The sequence below is a fragment of the Eschrichtius robustus genome, chromosome 3 (assembly GCF_028021215.1).
Source record: "Eschrichtius robustus isolate mEscRob2 chromosome 3, mEscRob2.pri, whole genome shotgun sequence".
Classification (NCBI taxonomy): domain Eukaryota; kingdom Metazoa; phylum Chordata; class Mammalia; order Artiodactyla; family Eschrichtiidae; genus Eschrichtius; species Eschrichtius robustus.
The window spans coordinates 142,681,504-142,709,295 of NC_090826.1; the positions used below are offsets into that span (position 1 = coordinate 142,681,504).

General features: G+C 43.8%; 2 protein-coding genes across 3 annotated transcripts in view; one reads left to right on the top strand and one right to left on the bottom strand.

Annotated features, from left to right (window-relative positions):
• Positions 1-24,123, top strand: part of RGL1 (ral guanine nucleotide dissociation stimulator like 1) — a 291,746-nt gene extending 267,623 nt beyond the window's left edge. For both annotated transcript variants that reach the window (XM_068541388.1, XM_068541387.1), the window contains 7 exons: positions 20-52; positions 2,270-2,391; positions 4,854-4,943; positions 11,246-11,432; positions 15,300-15,554; positions 19,979-20,093; positions 22,452-24,123. In XM_068541388.1, the coding sequence (XP_068397489.1) occupies positions 20-52; positions 2,270-2,391; positions 4,854-4,943; positions 11,246-11,432; positions 15,300-15,554; positions 19,979-20,093; positions 22,452-22,639 (990 nt within the window). In that variant the 3' untranslated portion in view covers positions 22,640-24,123. The remainder of the gene's footprint in view (positions 1-19; positions 53-2,269; positions 2,392-4,853; positions 4,944-11,245; positions 11,433-15,299; positions 15,555-19,978; positions 20,094-22,451) is intronic.
• Positions 24,124-26,643: 2,520 nt separating this feature from the next.
• Positions 26,644-27,792, bottom strand: part of COLGALT2 (collagen beta(1-O)galactosyltransferase 2) — a 139,656-nt gene continuing 138,507 nt past the window's right edge. The window contains exons 13-14 of the transcript XR_011073645.1: positions 27,546-27,635; positions 26,644-27,170 (exon numbers count right to left, since the gene is read on the bottom strand). The gene's annotated coding sequence lies outside the window, so the exon portion shown is untranslated. The remainder of the gene's footprint in view (positions 27,171-27,545; positions 27,636-27,792) is intronic.

The following is a 27,792-nucleotide window of genomic DNA, read 5'->3' on the forward strand; positions in this document are numbered from 1 at the left end:
TTTAAAAAATTTCTTTCAGGGTGGGCTGATAAACTTTGAGAAGAGGAGAAGGGTAAGTAGGGGTCTTGGCTGTGGTTTTCCATTTTACTTCAACTGGGCATGAAAAAAATTAGAGGAGTGGAGACTTAAATTTTTTACAGAGGCAGAAAAAAATTAGCAATTATTGAAAATTTATCAGATGTCATTGTCCTTGGCATGTTGTTATGTGGTATTGCCCAAGAGCCCTGTGGGGTAGGTTTTATCATCCTCAATTCAAGGGTGAGGAAACCAGGACTCAGAGAGATGAAGTAACTTGACCAGAGTCACCGGGTAACACAGCCAGGGTTCAAATGCTGTCCTGTCTCTCCTGAGCCCACATTTCTTCCTTTACCCCCTCATCATCTCCTTCTTTACAATCAGCTTCAGCAATAACAGGTCCATTCTATTAAGGAGAAAGGGTTTCATAAGAGTATATGTTATGGAAGTGTTAATAAAGATGGTTAACTCCTGTAGGCCTATTGAAGAGAGGAAAGGAAACGGTCTTCATTGTTACATGTGGATAATTATTCTTTTCCTTTCCTGTCAGCATAGGAAGGGGTGTTCAACATCAATTTGAAATTTTTCTGTGGAGAGTGGAAGAGTTCCACACTGCATGAAAAAAGATAAAACAGAGCTTTGAAAATTCGCTAGGGTTTTAGTGTTTTTTAAAATGGTGTATTTAAACAATTCCAAGGAATATGAGTGAGCAAAATAATAACTTCACCCCATAGTAACTCTCATTGTTCTTTAGTTATTCATTCATTCTTTCATCCCACAAACGTTGACTGCAGACCTAACACGGGTCGGGCAGTGTGATAGGTTTAGGGATTGCAGCAGAAAAAGCCCAGAGCTTCCTGCCCTCATGAAGTTCACAGTCAAGGAGGAAGGTAGACAAACAGGCAGTTACAATGCAGCCTGATAAGGGCTTGTGAGCAGAAGTCGTGGGTATTATAGGAGCATATGGGAGGGGCATCTAGCCCCAACTTGTGGGGTCAGAGAAACTGCCAGGAGGAAATGACATTGCAGTTAAAACCAAAGTTTTAGGAGCTGACCAGGCTGAACTCATAAGTAACAAGATATACTACCCTAGACGAACGTTAAGCCTTCTGTCCCTGGTAGCGTTTGATGATAAACGTTCCTTGGATACGGAGACCAAGGATGGAGGTCACTGGATGGGAAGTTGACACCTACGGAATCTGCCAGTTGTTGAGCTGCTTCTGTCCTGTAACATTAAAACAAATTCACAACTGGGCCCGTGAGCCACAACTACTGAGCCTGCGCGTCTGGAGCCTGTGCTCCGCAACAAGAGAGGCCATGACAGTGAGAGGCCTGTGCATCGCAATGAAGAGGGAAAGCCGCAACTAGGGAAAGCCCTCGCACAGAAACGAAGACCCAACACAGCCAAAAATAAATTAATTAATTAATTAAAAAAAACAAAAACAAAAAAAACCAAATTCAGTTATTGCCTCCACAGTTACCCATCTCTGTCCTTTCACTTCAAAATAACCCTCGATGGTAATCTCTTTCCTTTTAAGACTAGCATGTTAAACTTTTGGAAAGTCTGAGTGTAAAACCTAAAGCTAAAGCTTATATCCATTGCTGACTTTACAAAAATCTTTATTGAAACATCTAAAGAAGTATAAATAATTTTGGATATAATTATACACTTGCTTCTCTTGTGAGCTTTAAAAGACTGAGTTAAATGATTTACTGGAGTAGTAAAAACCCAAGGATTCAGGAAATCTAAACATTCAAGTTTATGAGGCCCTAGACTGTTTAGATATTCAACCCTACCAAAACTTATTTATTGAGGGGTAAGTGTTGAAGAAGATGGGGGTGGGGAACTTGTGAGCTTCCTGACTTAGAGTAATTATTTTCCTTATCTTTTAGGAAATAGAATTTTTAAATACATTTTAGAAGGACTCAGGCTTAAAAAATAACTTTTCTGTCTCAAGAATGGAGATGGAAAAGAGAAAAAGGAAGTCACTATGACTTTAGGTAGTACCTAGTTTGGGTCGCTTTGGTAGCTTGTTTTATTCACATAAATTGCTTTTTTTCAAGGAGAAAGAAGGATTGACCACTAAAGCATGCAAAGACACCAGTGAGTCAAAGTTACAAGCAGTACTTTAGAACCCTCCTAGATGAATTTGTCCATCATTTATCCTACTGTGGTGTGTTTTCAGGTTGAAAAGATGTATATTTGGTTGGCCTTTTAATTCACTCTTTTTCTTTGGTGCTCTGTCTGCTTTAGGAATTTGAAGTGATTGCCCAAATCAAACTCTTACAGTCTGCCTGCAACAGCTATTGTATGACCCCAGACCCAAAGTTCATCCAGTGGTTCCAGAGGCAGCAGCTCCTAACAGAGGAGGAGAGGTAGGCGGACACATTGCCCATCAGGGTGGAGCTGTGGTGTTGGCCAGAGGAATACTGCATCTGGTTCCTCATTTGGCCGTTTATTCAACAACTATTTAGCAAGCAGCTCCAAGGTTCCAGGTCCTCGGTTTTCAAAGGTTAATGGTATAGCAGGAAAAATTGAACTGATGGCATCAGAAAATGTGCCTTCAGATTCTTGCTCTAACATTTATTTATCTTTGTCACCTTGAACAAGTCACTTACTTTTCCTGATCTTCAGGATGCTTATCTATAAAATGTTTCTTTGAGAAGATTAAATGTAATCATATTTGAGACAGCATCATTACCATGTTTGTCACTATCAGTAATTGGTACTAGCTTTGAGGGAGCTTTCAAGTGGGGAGGAGAGAGAGACTCATGAAGAATTGAAATACAATGGGTAATCAAAGTGCTGCAGGACCCCTAGGCAGGAACAGTTCACTAGGGCAAGGAAGGGGGGAAAAAGGAAAGATAACATGAAGGCATTAACATTTGGGCTGGGCTGTGAAAGAAAGAAAAGATTTCACCAGGAGAACTGGAGAAGAACATTCCAGACAGAGGGAAGAACGTGATCAAAGGCCTGGTGGCCTGACAAGCTTGGCATTTGGAAGAACAATTGAACTCTGGTTGGTTCACAAGGGACAGGTGTCAAAATAGAGGTTGACGAGCATGGAAAGGTACATTAACTCCAGTGCCTTGAATGTTGGCCCAGCAGGGAGGGGTGTATAGCCTTTACCCTGTAGTTCAGAGGATTAGAGTTCACAGGCCATATCCAGCCTACCTCCTGTTTTTACATTTTTAAATGGTTGCAAAAGAAACAAAAGAAGAGGAATGTTGTGACGTGAGGCAGTTATTTGAAATTAAAATTTTAATATCCATTAATAAAGTTGTACTGGAACACAACCCATTCATTTCCCTCTTATTTATGGCTGCTTTCGTGCTTTAAAGACAGAATTGAGTAGTTGCAACAGCGACTCGTCGTGTAGAGAAAATATTTGCTGACTTTTGCTGTAGACTAGGGGATTTCCTTGAAAGTTTATCATCAGGGAGGGTGAAGTTGACAGCAAAATAAGTATTTTGCCAATGAGGAAATTGAGGTTTAGAGAAGTGTTATAACTAGTCAGTGATAGAGTTTGGAATCAAACTCAGGTCTGCCTGACTCTAAGCCTAAGCTCTGAAGGTGGTCGTATAATGTTGGACAGGTCATGTAAACTCTGGAAGCCTGTTTCCTCATTTGAAAGACAGATGATTTCTGAGGTCCTTTTAAATCTCAGAATGGGTTGGTCCTGTTACATTAAAACCTTTGATTCAAGAAAAAAAAACAAACAAAAACCTTTAATTCAGAGTACTCATCAGTTAATGAGATCTTTTTCTTTGCTATGTAGAAAACAAAACAGTTACTGCCTCTCTTTACATTTTCTGATCTAATGATCAGTGTGTACGAAGTTCCTCGCTCTGTGGATATCCTTCTCACGTATGGCACATACACACCATGGCTGGTGGTTTGGATCAGAAAGTTCAGGCTCAGAATATCAGCTATGGAATTGACTTTTTAATGATTAAAGGAATCTTGTTAGACATATCCCATTTTTTTCTTGCTGTTTATAAAACCCCTACGGCTTAAGTTAATATTTGAATAATTCCCATCTCAGTGAATACTTCTGCTTGACCAACTACCTGGATACATCTTTAGGTTAAAAAAAAAAAATACATGTAATAAGCAACTTACCAAGCTAATATTCACCACTTAACCTTCCTCACCTACCGAGAATCAAGTACATCTCCTAGCTAGAGCTACAAGCTTTCGTAAAAGACATTTCAAGGCAGATATAAATTCTTCTTGTGCCTATGGAAGTTATATCTGCCTGGCATATAGATGTCTGAATCTGGAGCATTTTTAATTTAGGAGGTTTTGGCAATTAGAAATCATATTTATATATTTTTGTCAATAATGTAACTGCCTATGTCTGTTTACTGAAGATGAGATCATTTACAAATATCTCCTTTCATTTCCCTTAGATAAACAGTAAGTTGAGCATGTGTGTGGGTGCACACACACACACACACACACACACACTAATGGGAGGGAGGTGGTAGAGAAGAAATGATTCTTCCCCTGGCCCAGCAGTGGGTTGAGAACAATCAGGAAAACAGAAAGCAGTCAGATTTTGATGCTGCCAGAGCAGGCAAATTCATGTGTTTGAGGCATGCAAAGCTAAACAGCCTCAATCTGTACACCAGTAAGGGTGTGAGGGGGGATGTGTCAATTTGTAAACTCTGGTCATTAAGTCAGTACCCTCTGACATTTGCCATAGAACAACATGGTACATGTCTTTACTTTGAATAATCAGAGCCTACCTCTACAAGGAAGCCAGTAAATCATGTGGATTTAAATCTGTTCACTTCCCAAGCTCTGCCCTCACGAGCTCCCCTCTCTCCCCCAGCTACGCCCTCTCCTGTGAGATCGAAGCGTCTGCCGATGCCAGTGCCACCTCGCCCAAACCTCGGAAGAGCATGGTGAAGAGGCTCAGCCTGTGAGTGCCACCCTGGGGTCCTGGGGCCCCAAGGGGGTCCCGTCTGAGTCGGGGAGGGGAAGGGTATTCAACAAAGTTCCCCTGAGCCAATTCACTCACTCGTTAAACAGTTTATCTTTCTGTCATGAATTCAGTAGGTTTTCTAAATCCACTCATTCTTCCCCACTGTTCTCTCCCTGGTCTGAACCACCATCATCTCCTGCCTGGACCACTCCAGCAACATCCTTCCTGGCTTCCGGCCCCACCCTTGCTCCAGCAATCTGTTTTCCACCCAGTAGTCTGGTCATGTGTTAAAATGTACGCCAGATTATATCGCTTCCTTGCTTTAAAACTTCTGATGGTCTTATTTTAAGGTAGTCCCAAACTCCTTATCCTGTTTCATTAGGTCCAGCGTGATCTTCCCCTAATCTTCTTACCACCTTCCTCTGGTCCGACACGCCCCCTTGTTCACCAGGACCCAGGCTCACCTGTCTCCCAGCCATCCTTCAACCACACCAGGCTCGTTCCGCGCTAGATGCACCAGGTGTTTGCACTAGATGTCCGTGTGGCCTGGCATGTGCTGTCTCTGGGGCTCGCTCCTTCAGATGTTGGCAAAACCATTGCCTCCTGAGAGAGCATCCTGTCTAATGTTGCCGTCTGCCCAGTCAGTCCCAATCATACCGGCTGTCACCTTCATTGGAATGTAAGCCACCTGAGAGCGGGAACCTTGTGCATCATACTCATGGCTGTTTGCCCAGCTCAGTGCCAGGCGTAGCTAACTCCGTAACACCTGTCTCCCTTTGAGTACAATCTGAAGTCTTTACAGTGGCCCTCAAGACCCTTCAAGACCTGCAGTACCAACCGAACCCCATCTGCCCGTCCCATCGCCGTCTGTCCTCTCACCTTTCCCTCTCACTCTACTCCGTGCACTCCGGCCCCCCAGGCCACCCTGAGCACACAAGTCACACTCATTTTTATTTGCTGTTTCTTCTGCTTAGAACACTGTTCCCCAGATAGCCAAATGGCTCACTCCCTCACCTCCCCCAGATCTTTGTCACCTTCTCATGAGCCTTCCCTGACCACCTTATTTAATACTACAGCCTGTCCATGTTACCTACCCTTGGCACACTCTCTCACCCTCAGCTGCTTTGGATTTCTCCATTGCGTTTACCTCTGGCTGATGTGCTCTATGTTGTATGTGTCTGTTTATTATCTAGAATGCAAACTCTATGAAGACGGGCATTTATGTCTGTTTTTTATTCATTGCTAACCCCGGAACCTAGACTGGTGCCTGACACATAGATGATTAATAGATATTTATTGAATGAATAAATTGAGCCGTGTGCCAACACGGTTCTGAGAAAAAAATACATGTATTTCTCATCCAATCCACAAAATAACCTGGTAGGTCCTGCTATTATACCAACTTTATAAACCAGGAAAGTAAGGCACAGACAAGGTAAGTAGTATGCTAGTTATTGTAGGATCTGGGCTCAAATCCAAGATTTGGCTCTAGAGCCAAGGTTATAACTCTTTTTACCGTCTTCCTAGTGGAGAAATACTTTCTGAAGGAAGAGGGAAGGAAAGATGGAATGGGAAGTAAGAAGTGGAGGAGGAGAAAAGATGAGGGAGGGAAGGAAGAAAAGGAGGAGGAGAGAAAGGCTGAGGAGGAAGGAAGGAAAGGAAGAGAGATGTAAGTTTAATTAGACCCTGTGCTTTGATTGTAGCACTTTTATAGAAGAGTCTTAAGAGAACGTAGTCTCTCTCTTGAAGTTGATCTCTTAGACATTAAACTCTGAAAGACATTCGACTAATGAATCTAATGAAAGCTAAAGAGGTTAGTTCAAAGAAACAAGGTTATCATTTGATTAATAAATTTGTTCTTCCGTTTTGAAAACGTATACCTGTATCTGGTCCTTTGGGTGACACACCACAGATGAGCAAGAACGGTGACTAGGGAACGTTGAACATTTTTCATGGCGGGGTGGGCTTGGGAGCCATACTGACCTGACAGATCCTAGCGGCACCAGTTACTTGTTGTGTGAACTTCTGTTTCGTCATATGTGAGACGAGGATAATACTGTTCACCTCGGTGAGTTGTTGTCAGGACTAGTGGGGTTGTAATACTCCTAAAACTTCTAGCTCTCAGTGGGTGCCGGAAAAGAATTTTTTTAAACAAAACAACTTTGTTACAATCTCTTTGAGTCTTTTTTTTGTGGGAGGGTGGTGGTCAGGATTCTGACTGTTGCTATGGGTTTTGGTACTTCCCATCACTTCTCTCCACCTGCCTCAGTGAGTCCTACTGAGGCATGGAGGCACGGATGGCCCATGAACCTGATAGTGTCAGATTCCCATCGTAACACATGGCAGCATGAGCTTCCTCCGTCACAAGCTGCTCACCTTTCTACCTGATATCACGTGATACCAGGCATTTGAGGATTAGGTTGGAACATGTGATTTTATAGAAAGCATTTTGAAGGTCGTCCTGATGTCTGGCCATACCTCTCTCTTTGTCCAGATGTCTACCTGGCCCCTCAAGAACACTAGACTTCTGACCTTCTGGATTCACCTCTGTGGAATTTTCCGTAGTAGCTTGCTGTCTTTTCCTTGCTGCAGTTATGGGGGAGAATGAACTCTCTTTTAAGATAAGCCAGGGGCCTGACCAAGCCTTGTGAGCTGGTGAGATGGACATGTGCACAGGGGTTCAGACTCCATGGTAGAGGAGTCGAGGAATGCAGGGCGTTGTGGTGGTTGTCTCTGCATCAGTAAGAATTGGGCATTTCTGGACTTGCTGTGACAACTGGCGGTCAGCACAGGGAGATGTAATCCCCAGTGCTACTTCCTTTGCCTTCTTGCTTTTCCTGAGGGAAGAGGGGAAGGAAAGATGGAATGGGAAGTAAGAAGTGGAGGAGGGGAGAAGACGAGGGAGGGAAGGAAGAAAAGCAGGAGAGAAAGGGTGAGGAGGAAGGAAGGAAAGGAAGACTGATGTCAGTTTAATTAGACCCTGTGCCTGGAAGCGGCCACTGCATGCTCATTTTTATATAACTGCTTCCCTGTGACTCCGAGTATCTGTATTTACTGTGCTGCGTGCTCTAGCAGCTCAGGGTCCTCTCCCAGCACCCACTCTGGCAGCGTGCAGCCTTTGTGAGGATATTCATGTGAAATCCAGGAGAGGCAGTACTGTCAGGGTGCAGAGCACAAAGTGTGGCGGACACTCCATACATCTCTCTCGTTAGTGAAATCTTGCCGAGATGCTTGAGTTTAACCCTTGGTATCTGCAGTTGAGTTTGAACATTTATTATGAATAGCACAGGTCACATGTCCCCCATCTTATTCCTTGTATATATAAAGGTGTTTGTATAACATTCATTTCCAAAAAATTTTATGATCTTAGCATTTTTTACAAGTGTCGAAAATGTAGTTTTTCCTCTCCCCACATTTAATCACCCATCATCCAAAGAGATTGGAGAGAATTTTGGAGCCTTAGGGGAAGAGGTGCCTCGTTTGAAGGTCAGAGATGCTTAATGTTGCGCTAGAATTAATCTTTACAAAGCAGAATGACCTCATGGAATTGTACCAATGGAAGAACTTTTAGTCTTTGAACAATTCAGTTCTAAGTTAGAGACTCTCAGTTAACGGGCTAAGGACCACTACTTCACAGCCTTCAAAGGTCTACTTTGTAATTCATGGAGAAGTAAGATGGCAGCATTATTTTGTCTTCTGTGAATTGTGGTCAGTTTAGCTTTTTTCCCAAAGCCCCAGTAGTGCTTGGAGGTCCAAGAAAGGAAGTGACATGGAAAATGGGGCAAGAGATGGTGGGGTGGAGATGAGACAGAACAAAGATATGCTTTAGGTCTTGGAATTTGAGCTTGTAATTCCCAAAATTATTGAATAAAAAAAAATCAAGCCCATCTTCATTGTTTCTATTATTTTATATAGCCAGTGCTTGTTTGGGTTTGGGCCTGTTTGCTAGTTTCTTTACGTGCCATTCCTTCTTGCATCTTACAACTTCCTTCCTTGCTGTCTGTTAATGGTAAACAGTCATTGTCTGAGAAAGTCTTTATTTTGCCCTCACTCTTGGAATTATATTAGAAGGGTATGGAGTCCACGGATTACTGTTATTTTCACTCAGCACTTTGAAGATATTATTCCATGTCTTCTGACTTCTGTTGTTGCTTTTGAGATGTCTGATGTCTGTTGAATTCTGTTCCTTTGCATTATGCCCCCTGCCCTGTTGCTTTTAAGAACTTCTTTTGTCTTTGATATACCACTGTGCAGGTTAAGTGGGGATTTAGTCTTATTTATCCTATTCAAGATGTGGTTCCTGGATCTGAGGATTCATGAGGTTCATTAGTTCTGGAATCTCCTCAGCCACTGTCTCTTCAGATGTGGTCCCTTTTCCATTCTCTCATTTGTCTTCTTTTGGAATTCTCCCTACATACATGCAGGCATTTCTTATTCCATTCTGTGTGTCTTTTAACCTCTCTTATTATTCATGTCTTTATATATTTTTTTTTTCATGTCTTTATATTTTGATGCTGATCTCTGAGGATTTTCTTCAGACCTATCATCTAGTTCACAATTTTTCTCTTCCACATTTATTTAATCCTTCCACTGAGTTTTTAAATTTAAGTCACTACCTTTTTCACTCTAGAAGTGAAATTGTTTTTGCAAATTATCTTCCTGTCCTTTTGTCAGTGTCGTGCTCTTAACTCTCATTTTCAGTTTCTTCTTGTACGTCTTTAATGTTTTTCAACATACTTGTTTTATAGCATGGCTCATGGTAGATACTCAAATATTTGTTGAATGAATGAATGAATAAATTATTACTTTCTTTCTGACAGTTCTTGTAATCTAAAGTCCTCAGGAGCCTAGATTTGCTGTTTTGTTATGCCGGTTGACTCTCTCTTTGGGTGGGTTATTTCCTTGTGTGTATTTTGTAACTTTGTATTGTGAGCTCATCTTTATCAGGGAATTCTCTGTAGCCTATGTTGAAGGTATACTCCTCCAGGAAGTTTGTTGTTGTTGCTGTTGTTTTTGTTTGTTTGTTTTAAAATTAATTAATTAATTAATTAATTTTTATTTTTGGCTGTGTTGGGTCTTCGTTTCTGTGCGAGGGCTTTCTCTAGTTGCGGCAAGTGGGGGCCACTCTTCATCGCGGTGCGCGGGCCTTTCACTGTCGCGGCCTCTCTTGTTGCGGGGCACAGGCTCTAGATGCGCAGGCTCAGTAGTCGTGGCTCACGGGCCCAGCTGCTCCGCGGCATGTGGGATCTTCCCAGACCGGGGCTCGAACCTGTGTCCCCTGCATTGGCAGGCAGATTCTCAACCACTGCACCACCAGGGAAGCCCGCTGTTGTTTTTTAAATGCTAGTTTCTTCAGAAGGATCACTGGCCTGAGAGTTCCTAGTTCCTAGATCAGCTAAGTAATAGCAAATCTGAGTGAGGTGCTGGCTAAAATCACACATGATCAGGGGAGACATTATTCTCCTACCCAAGCTCAGGCCAACAGGTGAATTTCACTGCTGTCTGAAGCTATGTCAGTAGGAAGATTTTTTTTTTTTAGCCCATCTTTTTACTAAGGGTACAGCCCTCTGAGGATCCTGGCTCTTTGTAAAGGATGTCAGTACTAACTGCCCACCTTACATAGACAGAAGCCCTCATCTTTGGACCCTGCGTACATGTTGAAACCCATGTGCCTAGTTTGTCAGGGTTGGTACCTCCACTCCCCATCCAGAGCAGAATTAGCTTGCATGTTCTGGTTCTCGGTGCACTTTTCATCTCTGGCCTGCAGGGACTTTTCTTACTGTCTTGCAAGCCCAACTTTAAAAAGAATTTTTAATGTTTCTTATCTAGTTGTTTTACAGTGAAGGAGTTTAGGTTATTTCAGTTCACTGGATTGTTGGAAAAGAAGTCTGCCTTCTTGGTTTCTTGTCCAGCGCAGTGCCAGCCTCCTTCTTCTGCCTCCTGGATTTCATTTTATGGTGGGAAGTGATAGGGGTGTGGCCACAGCAATCTGACCCTGCCAAAGTGGTACAGAACTCTCAAAAAATGGAGAACCATTGACCCAGAAAGACCTCAGATTAATATGGCCTTTCATTCAGCTAAGCAATCTGTGTGTTCTTTGAGGTTAGAAATAACCTATTGGGACAAGATGTTTACTATGATCTGTTAGAAACTTTGTAGCAAATGTTTCCCTAAAATAATAATGACAGGGTACACAAGACTGAGAAAACATCAAGGATTCAATTAACACAAAAATACTTGCTTAATCATGGATTCCAGATTTGTAAGAGCCTGAATGCCTGGCATTATGTTTTCTGCAGACTGTTTCTGGGGTCGGACATTATCACCAGTAGCACTCCCACCAAAGAACAGCCCAAGTCCACTGCCAGCGGGAGCTCTGGTGAGAGCATGGACTCCGTCAGTGTGTCATCCTGTGAGTCAAATCACTCAGAGGCGGAGGAGGGCTCCATCACTCCCATGGACACACCTGATGAGGCTCAAAAAAAGGTATATACTTCACCCTTTTCCGTAATTCCTAATGCGGGCACCTGACCTGGTGTTTGCCACACGAGGAATGTCTGTTTTCCAGTTGGTCACTCTACAGCATTTTGCAAGTCGTGTTTTTAAGAGGTGTTAAAAGCAGAGTTCAGTCTGGGGACTCACTCCTTATAGAAACATGTCTAGAAGTGATAAGCCTGTTTGTTGATTCATTGAGCCTTTGAAATATTGTTCCGTTCCCACATCCAGAGGCAACTGAAGGACCGTGACTTGTCACATGAGCTACACTTTATGCAGGAGATGGAGAATTTTCTTGGAGCAAAAAGTCAAGAGCCAAAGACGTGTCAGTCTCTCGGTGTCATACCTTGTCTCAGCCAAGGTTTTACCACAATAATGGCGCAGGGCAAACCACTCCAAAACGTAGTGACCTCGAACAGCAACCATTTATCCTCTGTCCTGCACCTGCAGGTTGGGTTGGGCTTGGCCCTAGGCCATGGGTTTGGTCCAGGTCTGCTCTACCTGCCTCTCGTTATTTTTGGAGTTAGGAGCCATCCAGGGCATGCTCTTATCGTGCTAGATTGGATGAGCAAGAGGGCAGTCCCAGTCCTACAAGCGTGTAACAAGGCTTCACTTGGGTTCTGTCTACCAAAATTTGTTGGCCAAAGCGAATCATGTGGCCAAATCCCACATAAATAAATGAGGTGGGGAACTATACGCCACTTCTCATGGGAGGAACTGTGGCGTCTCAGGGCAAAGGGCATGGATGCAGGGGAGGTTGAGGAATTGGTAATAAGGATATAATCTACTGTGTCCCCCAAAAGGGAAAGTGATGAGAGGTGATAAAGGAATTCCCAGAGAGAGTTTTTGTTCTCCATGGCTGCATAAGTAAGTGAAAAGAAAACCAAAGATCCACCTTCATCTTCTATACACACCTGCTTCAGTCTGTTGGTCAAGGAGCTTGGATCAGAGATGTCAGCTTTGATGTGACTAGGACTTGCACCATTTTGGGGAGGATCTTGGCTGGCCAGACCTGCTGTGTAAGTGACTTCTGGCCCTTTAGCTTATGCTTAGGCCAGTGAGGTAGAGTGTTGGTAACAATTCCTTCCTTTCATTTGTATCTGCCATTCTGCAAGGGGGTGCGTGTGCTGTTTCACGTTGTGTTATAGGCACCAGCAGCAATCTGGGAACCCTCAGGTGACCCTGTCACAAAATAGCCAATCCAGGAAGGGCTCATTAGACCTGAGATGACTCAGATGCTGCCCTAGCGGGATTTCTCACCTTTTTGCTTTGAAATCTGGAGACACATCTTTAATGCTCCAAATATTGAAGGAAAGCTCTGCAAACACCCACGGACTGGCTGTTCTCTCAGGCGTATCTCCTTAATCAGGGATGGAATCATTCTCCGTGACTTGGCACTCAGCATTGACTTTGTCAAAATCTGGAGTGAGGCCCCATCATTCACATTTTGACAGGTTCTCAAGCTTTGTAGGCCCCATTTCTGATGGTGGACATTGTATAACAGTGACAACTAACCTATTGCCCACATCTTTGTGGGATTTCTCCCTGTCCAGGAAGGAGGTAGAATCACATTTGCATCTGTTGATGCAGTGGATGTGTACACAGGTCCGGGTCGTCCCTTTTAAAACTGCAGAAGCCCTGTGTGTGTCCTGTACACACCCCTTGCTGCATCCTTTTTGTCTCCCCCCCTTATCACACTGGCTCTTCAGTTTCTTGCGCAAGTCATGGATTTTAATTCTTTGGATGAACATTTTTCAGAGTCACGAATTTCTGTGGGTTTAAAAATGAGTAATTGAATTGGATGCAAGTAGTTGCTGGGCTGCAGAAGCCCCGAATGTTAACTGGAAAGGCCTCAGTTCTGCTCAGTGCTTGGCTGGCCCCAGAGACCTTCACTGCTCCTCCCTACCCTGAGGTCCTGCAGCACTCCACGCCCACCCTGCCTTTCCCACTGGCTACACTGTGAGGTCCCTCTTTTGAGTAAAGTGTAATTTGCATTCCTTTTTCTTCATTCCCCTGACCGCGGTTTCTAAACATTTATTTCACATTTGCTCCACACTACTTAAATTCCCAGTAAGAATTTGGGCTCATGAGGTGGTCTGTCTAATGGTGCTATAACCCAGGCATCTTCAAGGCTTTATCTTAAATATAAATGTCATTAAAATCATGGAAGAAAATCTAACAAAAGGAAAAGGATTTATGTGGAGGAAAGGGAAGGGGAAAAAATTGAACCAGTAATTGGAAAGTGGACCCTCTTGGCTACTGTGTGGTATACCTGCAAGCAAAGTCAGGCTGTTAAAGTTATCCACCACCAGTTAGCCCTCAAATTGAGCCACTAACTTGATTCACTTGGGAAGCTAAGAAAAAAAAAAGTAACTAAACAATGTTATGATAAAGCCTCAGTTAGACTCCTACATTACTGGAGTTGTCACATCATCTTGCTGGCTCTATTAAACTAATGATGCAGTCGAATTTAATGTACGGTTATTTAATGTACAGTTATGCCACAGGAAAGGGAAGTCATAGGAAATAAAATAGAGGAGACTCCATTTTACTTGGAAGCTAGATAATCAGAAAGCTAAATTTCTGTACTTTGTTTCCATGGGAAGGTAGATGGGTACGAAAGAAATTAGTTATTTATTTTTTAAATGACTTCCAGATTATTTTATTGGATTAATGTGGTATAATTTAGCTCAGCTCATTTTGAGAAATTATTTGTAGTTTTCTGTAAAAAGAATTGATATTTCAAGTGATTCAATTAATGATATTTTTGGACCACCACCTAATGACTTGGGGGCATCCTATTTCTTTGGTATTTGGTGTTGCACATATAAGAACCCTGTCGTTAATCAGAAAAACACATTAACTCTAGTACCTCATTCCTTAATTATCCTTGGTGTACAACATGAAAATGTGTACAGTTGGTTCTGGAAGCAAATGTGGTTTAGTGGTGGAGCCTCTCATAGGCTGTGTTCCCTTGGGCAAGTCACTCTCTTTCTCTGAATCGTGTTTCCCTCATATTTCTAATGCTCTGAATTTTGTTCACAAGGTAGTTGGGAGACCAAAATGAGATAAGATGTCTGAAAGCTCATCACAAACCTCACAGCTTCACAGAGCTGAGCAGCCCTGGGGCAGTGGTGCGCTGTGTTCATTCACCACATTCTCATCGGCTACAGACTGGGCCTTGGCTGCACCCTTGCTCTGTGAACCTGGCCGTGGAAGTCAGGAAACTTGAGAGCACAGCCTGATGGTGCTGTCAACAGCTGTGGCCTCAGGTTCCTCAGCAGTAGAGAGGGATTGGGGCCAGGCCATCTCCAGGTGCCTTTCCACGGCCTCGTGTTCCCTGCAGAGCTGGATAATCTGTGGTCCTCATCTTAGAAACTTCTAAAAATATAGCCATTTCTCTCCTGCTCCAAAATCTGACAGTGAAGCGGAATCACAATAGAAAGGATCTCTGTGGGCAGGGCAAGCATCCTTCCTGCTCAAGGCAGTAGGACTGGGCTTTCTTTCTGCCCGGTAAGCTGGGGCTTCCTTCACAAGCCCATATTGCCTCTAGTTTCTGGTATTTGCTGCCACCTGCTGGTTAACCACCTTCAGAGCAGCTAAAAGCTAGGGAAATGAGAGGACCACCTTGCCTCCCATGATGCAGAGTGCTTCGGCTGAGCACTGAGTCACTGACAGGCATCTGCCATGGGGGTGCTTCCACCAGACATAAGACGCACGTGTGCTGTGGGCTGCTGTGGAGGAAATAACGGAGTTTATTAGTCTCAACATCGACCTCTGCTTTGAAACTTGGGAAGCACACTGTTGGCCAAGGTTCTAACGGTTCTGTTTCCTTCTGGGGTGTGTTTACACTTCCAGCTCTCCGAGTCCTCCTCCTCCTGTTCCTCCATCCACTCTATGGACACAACTTCCTCAGGGATGTCGTCCTTGATGAACCCCCTCTCCTCCCCTCCGCCCTGCAACAACAACCCGAAAATCCACAAGCGCTCTGTCTCTGTGACATCCATTACCTCGACAGTGCTGCCCCCCGTTTACAACCAACAGAACGAAGACACCTGCATAATCCGCATCAGCATAGAGGACAACAATGGCAACATGTACAAGAGCATCATGGTAAGGCGCTCAGACTGACACCCGAGTACTCACGTGCTGTGTCAGCACGTATACGTGCATTCACACAAAATGAGTATGTGCCACATGAATCAATGCCAAAATCTCCCTGGATATAGACTAATAATATATAAAAATCTGCATATCAGCAGTGCATATAGGATATAATTTTTACGTCTTAAAAGTTGCTAAACCTTATTCATCCAGGTCAGTTATCACCCTCTTCAAAACTGTCAGTTGAGATGACTACATAAATGTATCCCAGGGAAGATCCCACTGCTGCACGCCTCCTTGCAGGTCTTCCTGGGGATTAACGTGTCTGCATTTATCATTGAATTTCCGTGCATTCTTAGCAATGTCCTCGGTGGCGGCAAAGTTTTCTCCTTTAGCCACTTGGACTCAGACTTAGTAAAGTGCATGATCAAGCTGGACATACAGTTTGCGTCCATGAGGAACTATGCTTATAAATAAATGAGACTGACCTTTTTGAGCTTCCTATAAAAACTCTGTTTCTGAGCACAGTTCCAAAAATGTGTTGAATAATGGCAGTCTTTTTGGAATACATACAGAGCCTCTCCTGGTAATAACCTTGGGTGTGTAAGGTCTGGTGTGTTTATTACAAGAATAGACTCCTTATCTTAAAGGACGTATCATGTATTGAAAAGCAGGCTCTCCTTTGCAGTAAAATCCCACAGTAAAATGTAAATCTCGCGTCTCTCCGCATCTTCATGACTTGCCTTCTTCGAGCCACACTGACTGCTTATAAGCTCAGCTTTGAATATGATGTAGGTGATAAGGAGGCACTGTCTTTTAACATCTAAAGAAAAGCTTTACTAAAGCTTTCACTAAATCAGCAAAATATTTCTTGAACATTAGTTGTGTACTAGTCATTGGACCAGGCTTTGGGAACAGGGAGATGAGTGAGACATTTCTGTCTTTGAGGAACTAATACTCAAAAAGGAAATCATAAAGCATTTTTCAAAATGTATTAAATACTTTAATAGAGGTCAGATCAGATTGTAAAGGGCCTGCAGGCCTCATGAAGGAGTTTGCGTTAATCTTGCAGTAGAGTCTTATCGCAGGCTTTTAGGTGGCGATCAGATTTGTTCTTTAGAGAAGTAGCTGGCATTGTGGAGACCTGATTCAGAAGTGCAGGGGGAGTAGATTGGAGGTGGCGGAGCGAGTTAGAAGCTGCCATTATATTCCATGTAGGACGTGTTAAGGGTTTGAATGACGGTCGTGTGGCTGGAGATGGTATGGATTTTTGCAAGATTTTTCTAAGTTAGAATTATGGAATTCATCCATTTAGTTATGAACTTTTTGGTTACTGTTCTGGGGGAGTGGAAGAGGGAGGACGAAAGGTTGTCCAGGCAGCCGGATGGTTTGTGGTCCCGTCAAGTGCAGTGTAAACTACTGGAGCAGGGGGTTTGGGGTGCACTTACATCCAAGGTCACCATAGGACATCCAAATGGTATCACCTAGTAGATGGTGAGAAACACAGGTTGGTGCAAGGCTGGTGCTGGGGTCGAACACTGGGAACTGTCCAGCTCTACCAGCTGGATGCAGTCCTGCAGCGAGTGAGGAAGGGCTGAGGCGGAGCCCACGTGGTAGTGAGGGAGGGGTGATACAGGAGTGTCCGAGAGGAAGGGGCGCCACCAGGCAGCCGAGGTCATCAGCCGTATTATTGTATTTTCAGGGTGGTTTACTCACATGGCTTCTCTCACATATGCCAACCAGGGGAGTAAGTGCCAGCTGTGTAACTACGGTGTCTCTGAACGAAAAGGAACCGAGAACTGAACACGCAGCAATGTGGATGAAATCTCTGAAACACCATGTTGAGCCAAAGAAATCAGATATCCCGCATCCTGCAGGAGTCCGATCTTTCAAAAACAGGCCCAACCTGTGGCGTTAGAAAACTAAGCTCAGGGAAGGGCACAGGGAGTGTTTCGCATTCCTATTTAAGGCGTATGAGGGTGACACCCAAGCATCGCTCAGTATCGTAACCACCAGCCACACGTGGTGGTTGAGCATTTGAAATAGGCAAAGTCCAAATTGAGATATGCTGTAAGTGTGAAGTACACACCAGGTATTTGAAGTCTTGGTACAAAAAAATAACAATAATGAGAAGGTAAAATATCTTATTAACAATTTTGTATTGAGTTTATGCTGATACAATATTTTGGATGTATTGGCTTAAGTAAAATATTAAAATGTCCCTTTTGAAAACAATTTAAATGTGGCTACTAGGTATTTAAAATTACAGATGAGGGACTTCCCTGGCGGTCCAGTGGTTAAGACTTCGCCTTCCAATGCAGGGGGTGTGGGTTCGATCCCTGGTCGGGGAGCTGAGATCCCGCATGCCTCGTGGCCAGAAAAAAACAAAAAACATAAAACAGAAGCAATATTGTAACAGATTCAATAAAGACTTTAAAAATGGTCCACATTAAAAAAAAAAATCTAAAAAAATAAATAAATAAAAATAAAATAAAATAAATAAATAAATTAAATTACAGATGAGGCTCGAATTATATGTATCTACTGGCCAGTGCTGGTTCAGGATATCAACGTAAGGCTGCACAGCTGAGCTGTTAGTATTGTCTGTGATCATCAATTCCCCGCAGTAGCGTTTATGGTACAAAGTGACAGACTCTCAAGGAAAGCCCTTGGCCAGCCCATCCTTGTTTGGACACACCTGGGGAGGTTTAAGGTAAAATAAGGGTGGCCTGGTGTTCTCCTTAGGTAGGTTTAAAGTTGATAACGTTAACCACCTTAACCCAACAACCATCCCCCACGTTGGTGTCCTTTCTCCTCTGGCTTTTTATGCTCCTGGACCAGTTTGATGCAGCCGCAGGAGTACTTCCTTTAGACTCTAAAAAATGTATTTTTCTCCTTTAGAATTTTGTATGCATCTGTTTCTCCCTTGTATAAGGAGGTGCTAGATGCTTTGGTAACAGACCCTTGAGCACAGTCTTTGTCACTTACAGGGACCCCATTGTAATGCATATTGTTTACTGAATCACAAATACAGCTGCTGCCCCAGATCGGAGGGAGGCCTGTGGGCCCAGACATCCTTGGGCTCACAATGACAGTTTCTTGGAAAAAATCAGACTACTACGTCGTCGTCCTTTTTTTTGGCTGTCTCTCTCCTCTTACCTCTTGGTGAGAACAGCTTTTATTTTTAAGTAAGAATAATCTGTGTTTCATTTTGCTTTCTTTCAAATTTAAAGAAATCACCCAAGGGATAGTACATAAGTCAGCCCCCTTTTCCTGTTGCTCTGAGCACCCTGAAGATAGTCGGCTGATGGGCAGAGATGAAGGGGAGAATTGGGGTGAGAGGAGGCTTAACTTGTACTTTAAAAAATGTTAGATTTATTATTTTTAAACACTTAGAAGCTCATTTTTATTGAAGCGTAATTTACATATAATTACATATAGATCTGAAGTGTTCAGTTCTTTGGGTTTTTATAACTATAACAATATATATGTGTACATAGAGTTACATATGTATACTTCTGTTATATAACCACCACCCCAAGTCTAGATACATAACATTTTTTATCCCCCCACCCCCGTCCAAAATTCCCTTATGCCCCTTCAATCCTGCTTTAACCTTAGTTGAAGGTAAGGTTAGCTAGTTTTCTAACGCCACAGGTTGATTTGGCCTGTTTTTGAAAGAACAGACTCCTGCAGCGTGTCATCTTCTGTGTCTGCTTTCTCTGACTCGCCCGTGATGTTTGTGAGATGCATCACGTTGTCGCACGTTTCAGTTCTCAGCTCCTTCTAGCTGCTCTTATCTTATCTGAGTCGCACTCTTGTCCTGAACACACTACACTGTCTTTAGCCTCCCCTGTTCTCCTATTGATGGAGATTCAGGTTGATGTCACTTTGGGGCTGTTATGAATAAATCTGCTATGAACGTTTGTGTACAAGTCCTTTCGTGGACCTGATGCTTGTATTTTTCTTGGTAGATACCTGGTGGGGGGGATTCCTGGGTTGTAGAGTCACTTGTGCTTTTTGAAATGGTCAGTGTGCAGAACCGTGGCCGTTCTGACCCACAGGTTGTAACCAGTGCTCAACAGGTGAGGATGATTTTGGCCCAGGACTGAAAACGCTGTGCATTTTTCACAACTCCCTCATATATATTCTTCCATCGGAACCTCCATTGGAACTGGCAAGGCACCCAGTCTCTCTGTTTTGATGGGGTAAGACACTGTGGCTCTGAGAGAGCAGGTGACCGAGAGAAAAGATGACCTGTTATCTGAGGATGGAGCCAGGACTGGAACTTAGGAGTGCTGGCTCTTGGTCCTTCCTCATTCCACCTGGCCATTTCTCCTGGGAAGGCACAAGACAGCAAGGATAAGGTCAGCACAACTCTTCCAGGAGACATGAAGCTAAATGCTGTACACACCCTTTCATTGTCTTTCCAGTTGACGAGCCAGGATAAAACTCCCGCCGTGATCCAGAGGGCGATGTTGAAGCACAATCTGGACTCGGACCCGGCTGAGGAGTACGAGCTGGTGCAGGTCATCTCGGAGGACAAAGGTAGGCGCGTGTTCCTTCTCAAGGCAGATTGCCCCAGTGTGAGAAGATGCGAAATGGATACAATGTCTTTTTGAAATGGAACCAAGTGAGGGTTTTTAATCACGCTAGGGTGGAGTTGCCGGGAACCGTGCCATCACCTCCCTTGTAGAATTAAGCGTCTCAGGCTGGTCCGCCAGCAACCCTTGTTGCTTTCTGCGGTTTTGCTGAGCGTTCCTCCCGCCCGTTCTCTGTAAACTTCTCCTCAAGCCTTCTTGTAGGAAGAGGTCCCTCCCTGTGTCAGGAGTTGGGGGATGGGCGGGGTCTGTTGGCTCTTTGCCGATGGCCATGCACCTCCATTAACCAATAATGTGTGTCCAGGTTGTGCATGACCCTGAAATGTCGCCGTTCCTGCGATAATTTCTCATGGTTTCAGTTAACCGTTTATGAGAGTCTGTCCTTCAGTTGATCCTTATTCATGATTGATCTTCAAGCAGCAAAAGCTTCCAGCACCAGGATTGGAAGGTTCTTTACCTCACACTTATTGAGGCAAAGAACTGGTGATTATGAAATGCTCCAGTTTGCCTAGGAATCCATTAATTGAAGAAATCCCTTTTATGAAAACTCCGGGCACATAATCCCCGTGCACGTATCGCTTTGCTAATCTGAATTGGGATTGTATTTGTTGAGGGGGAGGCGGCGAGCTGGTAGGTAACTCCTCTATGCCATGTCACGTCCGAGAAAGAGACTCAGGCAGACTGAGTCTCTTTTCCAAGTGCAGAAGGAACAGCCAATACTGTTGACGGAGGCCAACCCTGTCTACTGACAGACCCAGCACAGACCAGTGCAAGTGTCTCAAGGGAGGGCTGTTCCCCAACAAGCATTCCCCCTAGAAAGGAAAAGAAGAATTATACAAGGCGGGGGTGATGGAAGGGAGCAGTTATTCATACTCCATTTGACCAACAAATCACCCAGGGCTGTATCTCGGGCCCCGACGAGAGTAGGCGAAGTTAGAGTCGTACCTTTTCTTAGCAATGAAAAACTATAGCCTCTGAGAAAATTCTTGGAAGTTTTCTTTCATCCAGCTGAGCCCTAGGTCGTGGGGCAAAGCTTTCTCAGTTTCATCTTTTAATGTAGTTACTGTTAAAAGTCCAAGCCTGAAAAGTGGTCTCTTGGGTTTTACCGTGTCATCCACAAACCAACACGCCAAGGTGAGGCCAGTGGGTGTGAAGGTCCAGGAGTTCCGGAGTGCAGCTGGGGCCCAGCTTCACCAGCTGTGTGGTGGCAGGTGGGCTGCTTGACGTCCCTGGGCCTTTGTCCTTAATTAGTTAAATGGCGACAATACCCTACTGGTTCCTTGTGCATCATGGGTGATTATGACAGGAAGTAATGCACCCGAAAGTGTACCGTATTGGAGATATGTTGATATATAGCTGTGAGGTAGGTTGTTACTGACCCAGGAATATGTGGGCAGGAGACGGGGGACACTTTAAGGGAGTTATCCTTTATGGAACATTTGTGCAAAATATAGCAGAGTCACGCAGAAACTGATTGCATCAGTCGTGCTGTGGAATCTCAGTGGTCGAAGTTAACATAAGGTTGACTTAATCCAGTTCTGCAGGCAGACACCTCTCCTGGTTGCCTCCGTCACTCCACGGCCGCAAAGCAAGGCTTGCACATTTTACCTTTTTTATTCCCTGTTAGTTTTTTAAGATATCCATTACCCCTGAGTGCTAAAGAGTATATACCTTCTTTTAAAAATAAAAATGAATTCAAATCACTTTGCTCAATAACTTCATACTATGCTTGGAATAATCCTTGTTCAAAAATTGCAGCTATCTATATAGGTGGGGGTCACTGCAGTAGGCAATGGTTTAAATGTTAAGAGATAGATACTATCTTATTTGGTTGCCCTTTAATATTAAAATGCAAGTTCTTAAGGAAGCAAGGCCTCAAATGGTGTAACATACTGGTTTGATTTGGGATTAATTAAAAAATATTTTGATATTCCAAGTAAAACCCGGGTTCGGGTCCCAGTTCTGCCCCTGACTAGCTGTGCTCTTGGGAATGTCTTTTAACTCCTGTAGGCCTCTGCTTCCTACTGCACTTCCTTCCAGCTAAAACATCCTGCATTTGCGCATTTTGTTCGTGGCTTGAGTTTCTAAGATTGGATTCGCACTTAGGTTTTTTAAATTGGGATTGGGAAGTTGTTGGAACCAATTTGCGGGGAGGGAGTGGTGGTCATTGTCTGGTTCCATTTGCATTCCAGGGACAAAGGGCCATAGTCCCAGCCGTGTGTCTGAGCAGAATTTCCACCTGCCACGGTCAGTGCTGGGCTGACCTACACAAGCTGACTACCTTCTCTTTCCTCATCTTTTTTAGAACTTGTGATCCCAGACTCGGCAAATGTCTTCTATGCCATGAACAGCCAAGTGAACTTTGACTTCATCTTACGCAAAAAGAACTCTGTGGAAGAGCAAGTAAAACTACGTAGCCGGACCAGCCTGACGTTGCCCAGGACAGCCAAACGGGGCTGCTGGAGCAACAGACACAGCAAAATCACCCTCTGAAGGGAGAGACCAGTGGCCCCTTGCTTGCCAAAGGCAGGGTGGGGCTGAGAACAGGCCGTGGTGATTGCAGCTACCACCCAGTGTTAGAGGATCATTGGTGAGGTGGACAGATATTTATTGAGTACCTCTGGTGTGCAAGGCACTATGATAGGCATCGTGGGGAAATCGGAGATGAACTTGACACGAAAAGGATGATTCTCTTTGACCTATCTAAGACCGAAATGCAAAATTACCCACATTTATAAATATATATGTATGTACACATATTTGGTATGTGTGTGTATATATATAAATATGAGGGACTTATGGGATATTCTGGACTATGGAGAAACAAATTTGCACAATGGCCTGGGAAGTCGAGGTCACTTTTTACAGGGAAACAGAAGGAACTGAGAACCTCGTCTCATACCTTCCAAGTAAACAGAATCAACCCGAGCAATACAGAGTGTCCTTTGTGCCAGTATTATAAGCAGTCCAAACTATTTTTATAAAGGGAGAGGTTTACTTTCTCAATCAAGTGCCACCAGAAAAGAACAACCGCAGAGGCGGGAACTGCCACAGGCTGAATGAAAGGCCACCTCGGAAAGGGTTTGGATGAGCCAGTGGCTTTGACCTCTGCTTGCATCGGCCAAGTTCTGCTACCCCAGGGAGGGCGAGGAGCAGCTTTGGAGGCCTGTCTGAGCCACTGGTCCAGCCGTTGTGACACCTCTGGAGGCAACACAAAGCCCATTTTGATTTCTGGCAACTGCATTGTTTGTTTCCCCCCCTGAAGAACATATCACAATCATTCTTGCACATACAGCCATGTTCTTTGGTAACTTATCAGCCAGAAAGGAAAGCGCAAAAGGATGATGGCTCATGTGGACTCTGATCCGTCTCGGAATGCCGCTACTTCATTGTTTTTTTCTGATTGCTTTTTGCATGTGAAACTACATGTCTGCAGTCTTTTGCCATCTGGATCGCAGTACCTCTATATTACGTGCAATGTGTTCCTCAGGTGTAGAAATTCCTACTGCGATTGACTGTAACTGATGATTTTGAGCCTGTGAAAGATTTCTGAACAGCGATTGCTCTGTGAATAGCCCCTCGGAAGATGTTCACTGCTGAGAGCAGTGTCCTGTTTTACTTACTGACTTTTATAGCCTTCCTGTGCCTAGTCATGGGGAAAGAAACGGGGCTCTGTATGTTATCCAACTCGTTTCTAAAGAGGTACATTCTTCCAGATGGAATCAATAACTTTTTTTTTTTTTTCAGGTTTCCACCCTTAGTATCACAGTATCACTGTTAAGTGACACTTTTGTCTCCAGTACCACCACCATCCTCTCCCTTCCAAATCTGAGCTGTGGCTGGGGTTTGAACTACAAAGCCATACGTGGGATGTTGACGCGTTTGAGAAGCACTTTCAGAATGTTGTCCTTTTTAAGAAGAAAATTCTCAAAATACCAGTTTTTATTCCAAAAATAAAGAATGAACCCAGATACGAAGTGCAGATTGTAATGTGGAGCTTTTTTTTTTTTTTTTCCTATCCTGTAAGAAAGACAGCTCCCAAAGGTTATGTGTGATTTATGTTACATAAATAGCCATATGAAATCTGCAAGAAACACCAGGGAAAGTCTAGAGATTTGTGGCGGTGGAGCAAAGAACGAGAATGAACCAGGAAGGCCTCAGATTTCCTTTAGGTCTTTCTAGATCAGACCGCATTGTAAAGACCGACTGGTTTCAACTAGTTGAACAGCACTTTTTTTCTGTTTGCGAGGCTGGTTCAATTTGTGCTTCTGTGCTTGGAGGAGGGATGGCCAGGGTGCTAGACATCATGGGGATTGAAGGAAACGTAGCCTCAGCCTGAATTTCTTGGTTGGAAGGTGAAAAAGAAAATGTAGAACTGTTGGCCTGGTTTAGGGCGCGGCTACCAAGACAGACATACGTGTTGTGCCCATGTGCTCGCCTTGTGTATTTATACTGTATATGTAGAGTCTAGATTTATATACTGCAATGTAAAATATATATATATTTTTTTTCCTTTTTTAAAAAAGACAATGGAAGTTACAAGTAGATAAAACGTAGCCTCATTTATTTAATGCCACTTTAAATGTCTTAAATTTGTTTCCTGGTGGCCAGCCGGGCTAATACTTTTAGCTGCTCGCATGCTTGTCTTTCTGCATCTCCATCATCTGTTTACCTTTTGGACAAATTAATAAACTGGTTTGGGACTTGGTTGGCATGTGCGGCCAGACCCAAAGGGATTGTATCTGGAGTATTAATCTGGTGGATCTGGGTTCCAGGTATGTCAAGGAGCATTTCGGAAGCCCATGCTGGTTCAGTTGGAGGGAGCAGAGGGAAAGCCAGTGGCACAGTTAGGAGGGACCCTCTCCACTGGCAAGTGTCGTGCGCATTTAGGGGAAAGAATGACGTCTTAGGAAACTGCCATCAGAGGTGATGCCTTGCTGGACAGCATTCTTAGGAGTAGTTTGGCTGGGGACACTTTGTATAAAATCATCAAACTTAGAGTTGGGATCCAAGGCAGTACTTTTTGCCTTCTTTTTGACAGCCTTTCCTGAGTCTCCAATTGCTACCATCTGCACAATTCTTGAAACCATCCATGGTGCTCCAGAAGCCGGGAGGCCTCTGTGGAGGAAGGAAACAAGGTCTTCCCAAAAGGCAGCTTCATTCAACAGATGCAAGTTGTCATTCTGTCACATTGTTTCCCAAAAAAAAGGGGATTCCTAAATGGATCCAAATTATCAAGTTTTCTGGGTCCTTGTGGGATAGTGGAGAAAGCCAACTAGGTGTTTTAATAATCGATAATATGGGCAAGAAAAAAAGGGATTTCTATGTCTGGCACTAGGTGACTATGTTTTCAAGATCATCTGAGAAAATGGGTTCCCTTGTTTTGCCTCCCTGTAGAAGCAGCTTGGTGAGATTTTGCCTGAAGGAATAATGTCTTAAAATTTCCTTCTTTGGAGCCTTTTCAAATTTGCCATGCAGCACAGGACCATTAGAGGCATACAGTATTGCCCCGTGTCCCAGTTTTAGTGGTATCGAGAAGTTTCCCCGACGTCAACCCTCTTTTTCTACAGGGCTGCTGCAATGGCACCAGTTACAACCTGTATCCACAGTTCCACTATGAGAAGTTATTTCCATCATGTTTTGCATTACCATTTCCCCTAGGATCTCTGTTACAATGAAATAATTCTGGAAGGGATTATTAGGCTAGCCTAGGCTAAAGTAACAAACCATGAAATCTCAGTAACTTAAGATATGACACGTTGAAAACTGAACTAGGTATTGCAAATCGGGCAGCTCTCCTTAGCGGCTCCAAGGATCCAGGCAGCTTCCATCTTGCAACTCCGCCATCTCAGATTTTTCCTTCAACTCCCAGTGACGGTAGAGAGAACTCACAACTCTTCCTGACTGCCTTAGACGGAAGGGACCACATCACTTCCATTCACAGTGCATTGGCCAGTCTATGGCCCCAATCTAAACACAGGGGAGGTGGGGAAATGGAGGAGGACACCTGGAGTAGACGAGCATTTCCGTCCCCGCACAAAGGAGTTCTGTCTTCTCACTAGGGTGCGTGACTTTGTTCATCTTCCCACATTCTCCGAAAAGTGTTTGGAGGAGCTGGCAGTGAAGACTTGAGATGGGGGCTGCACAGAGCAAAGGAAGGGTTGAAGAAAGAGAGGTGCTCAAAGGAGGAGAAAAAACAAGAGTAATTTAATTTTGTTTAGAATCAGCCTTATAGAATTTATTTCTAACATGCGGTCACCACCAGTTTACATGCTTCTAATGTGGTCCCTACTTTGACTCAACTAGGAGCTACTTTACAGACGTAGTTGTATGTCAAATTAAAAAAAAAAAAAATCTAGGAAATTTAAAGTGTTTACACATAAACTGCGAGATTCAAATAGAAGCCAGACAAATTTAGTTAATTTAAGACTCCGAATTAGAAAACCACCCCTTGGTGTGGTTTTTCAACATCTCTACCCAGAAAACTGTGTGGAAGCAATTCACTTATTTAACAGTTTGAGGTATTTAACATTTTCTTAAGAGTTGGAAGGAATCTTACAAATCATGTAGTCCTCGCCCTCGTATTACAGATCCCGGGGCTGAGGCCCAGAGCAGTTAAAGTCAGTTGCCAAAGGTCAGGGGCAGGGCTCTGAATGACCAAACCCTGCTATGTGGGTGTCACAGTGGACTGAGCTTTCCTGACAGATGCTCCTCTACAGCCTGCTGGAGCTGGAGAGGATGCCTGGGGTCTGTTGGCTCCATCCCCAGCCTTCCAACCATGTGAATTTCCAAAAGCTACATGTGAATTTCCACAGGCTACCTTGGTTAGATGTACATCTGGTTGGTTCTGGCAAGTCTCCAAGGAGAGATCTGCTGCTGGTCGGAGCTCTGCTGCCTGTTATCCTGACCATCATTTCATCTCGCAGATGATGGGGAAACGGGGCCGTAAGGACCAGGATGACATTGCGAGTTAACTCCCACCTAGGATGCATGATGAACTCGTCGGGTGGGTGAAAAGCACCAACTGAATGAGGAGTTAAAGGAGCGAACGCCAGTGATCAGTATCGAGTACTTTGTCACAGTTTCCTCAAAAGAAATCATTTTTATTCCTACGATTGGTTCAACTCAGAGCAACATTTTGTGCTGCAGTCACAATCTCCCACACAAAGGGTACCGGTAAATCAAGTTGAAAAACAGAAGAGAAGTAAATGATTTAAACTGTTTCTAGATTGCTCCAGCCATTTAAAAAAAAAAAGATGGGTTGGCCCAAAAGTTCGTTCGAGTTTTTCATACCAGCGCATGGAAATACCCGAACGAACTTTTTGGCCAACCCAATACCAAGGCACCAGTTTCAAAATGGGAGAAGCATTCTAAATGGGAGAAGCATTCTAAATAATACCTTGCCCCCAGATGTCTACTTCTGATGATCCTCGTTTATATAACATCTGACATCCAAGCCTCCAGCAAGTCAGCGAATTGGTCTAATCAGCTAAAAAAAAAAATTAATATATGAGATTTCATAGATGGGAAGTAAACAGGGGATGGGGTTGCAGAGCTTCTTTATACATCAGGCTGTGTGTGTGAGAGACAGAGAGCGAGCGAGTGACAGAAACATTAGATATTAGTGAGGAAACAAGAAATGAGGC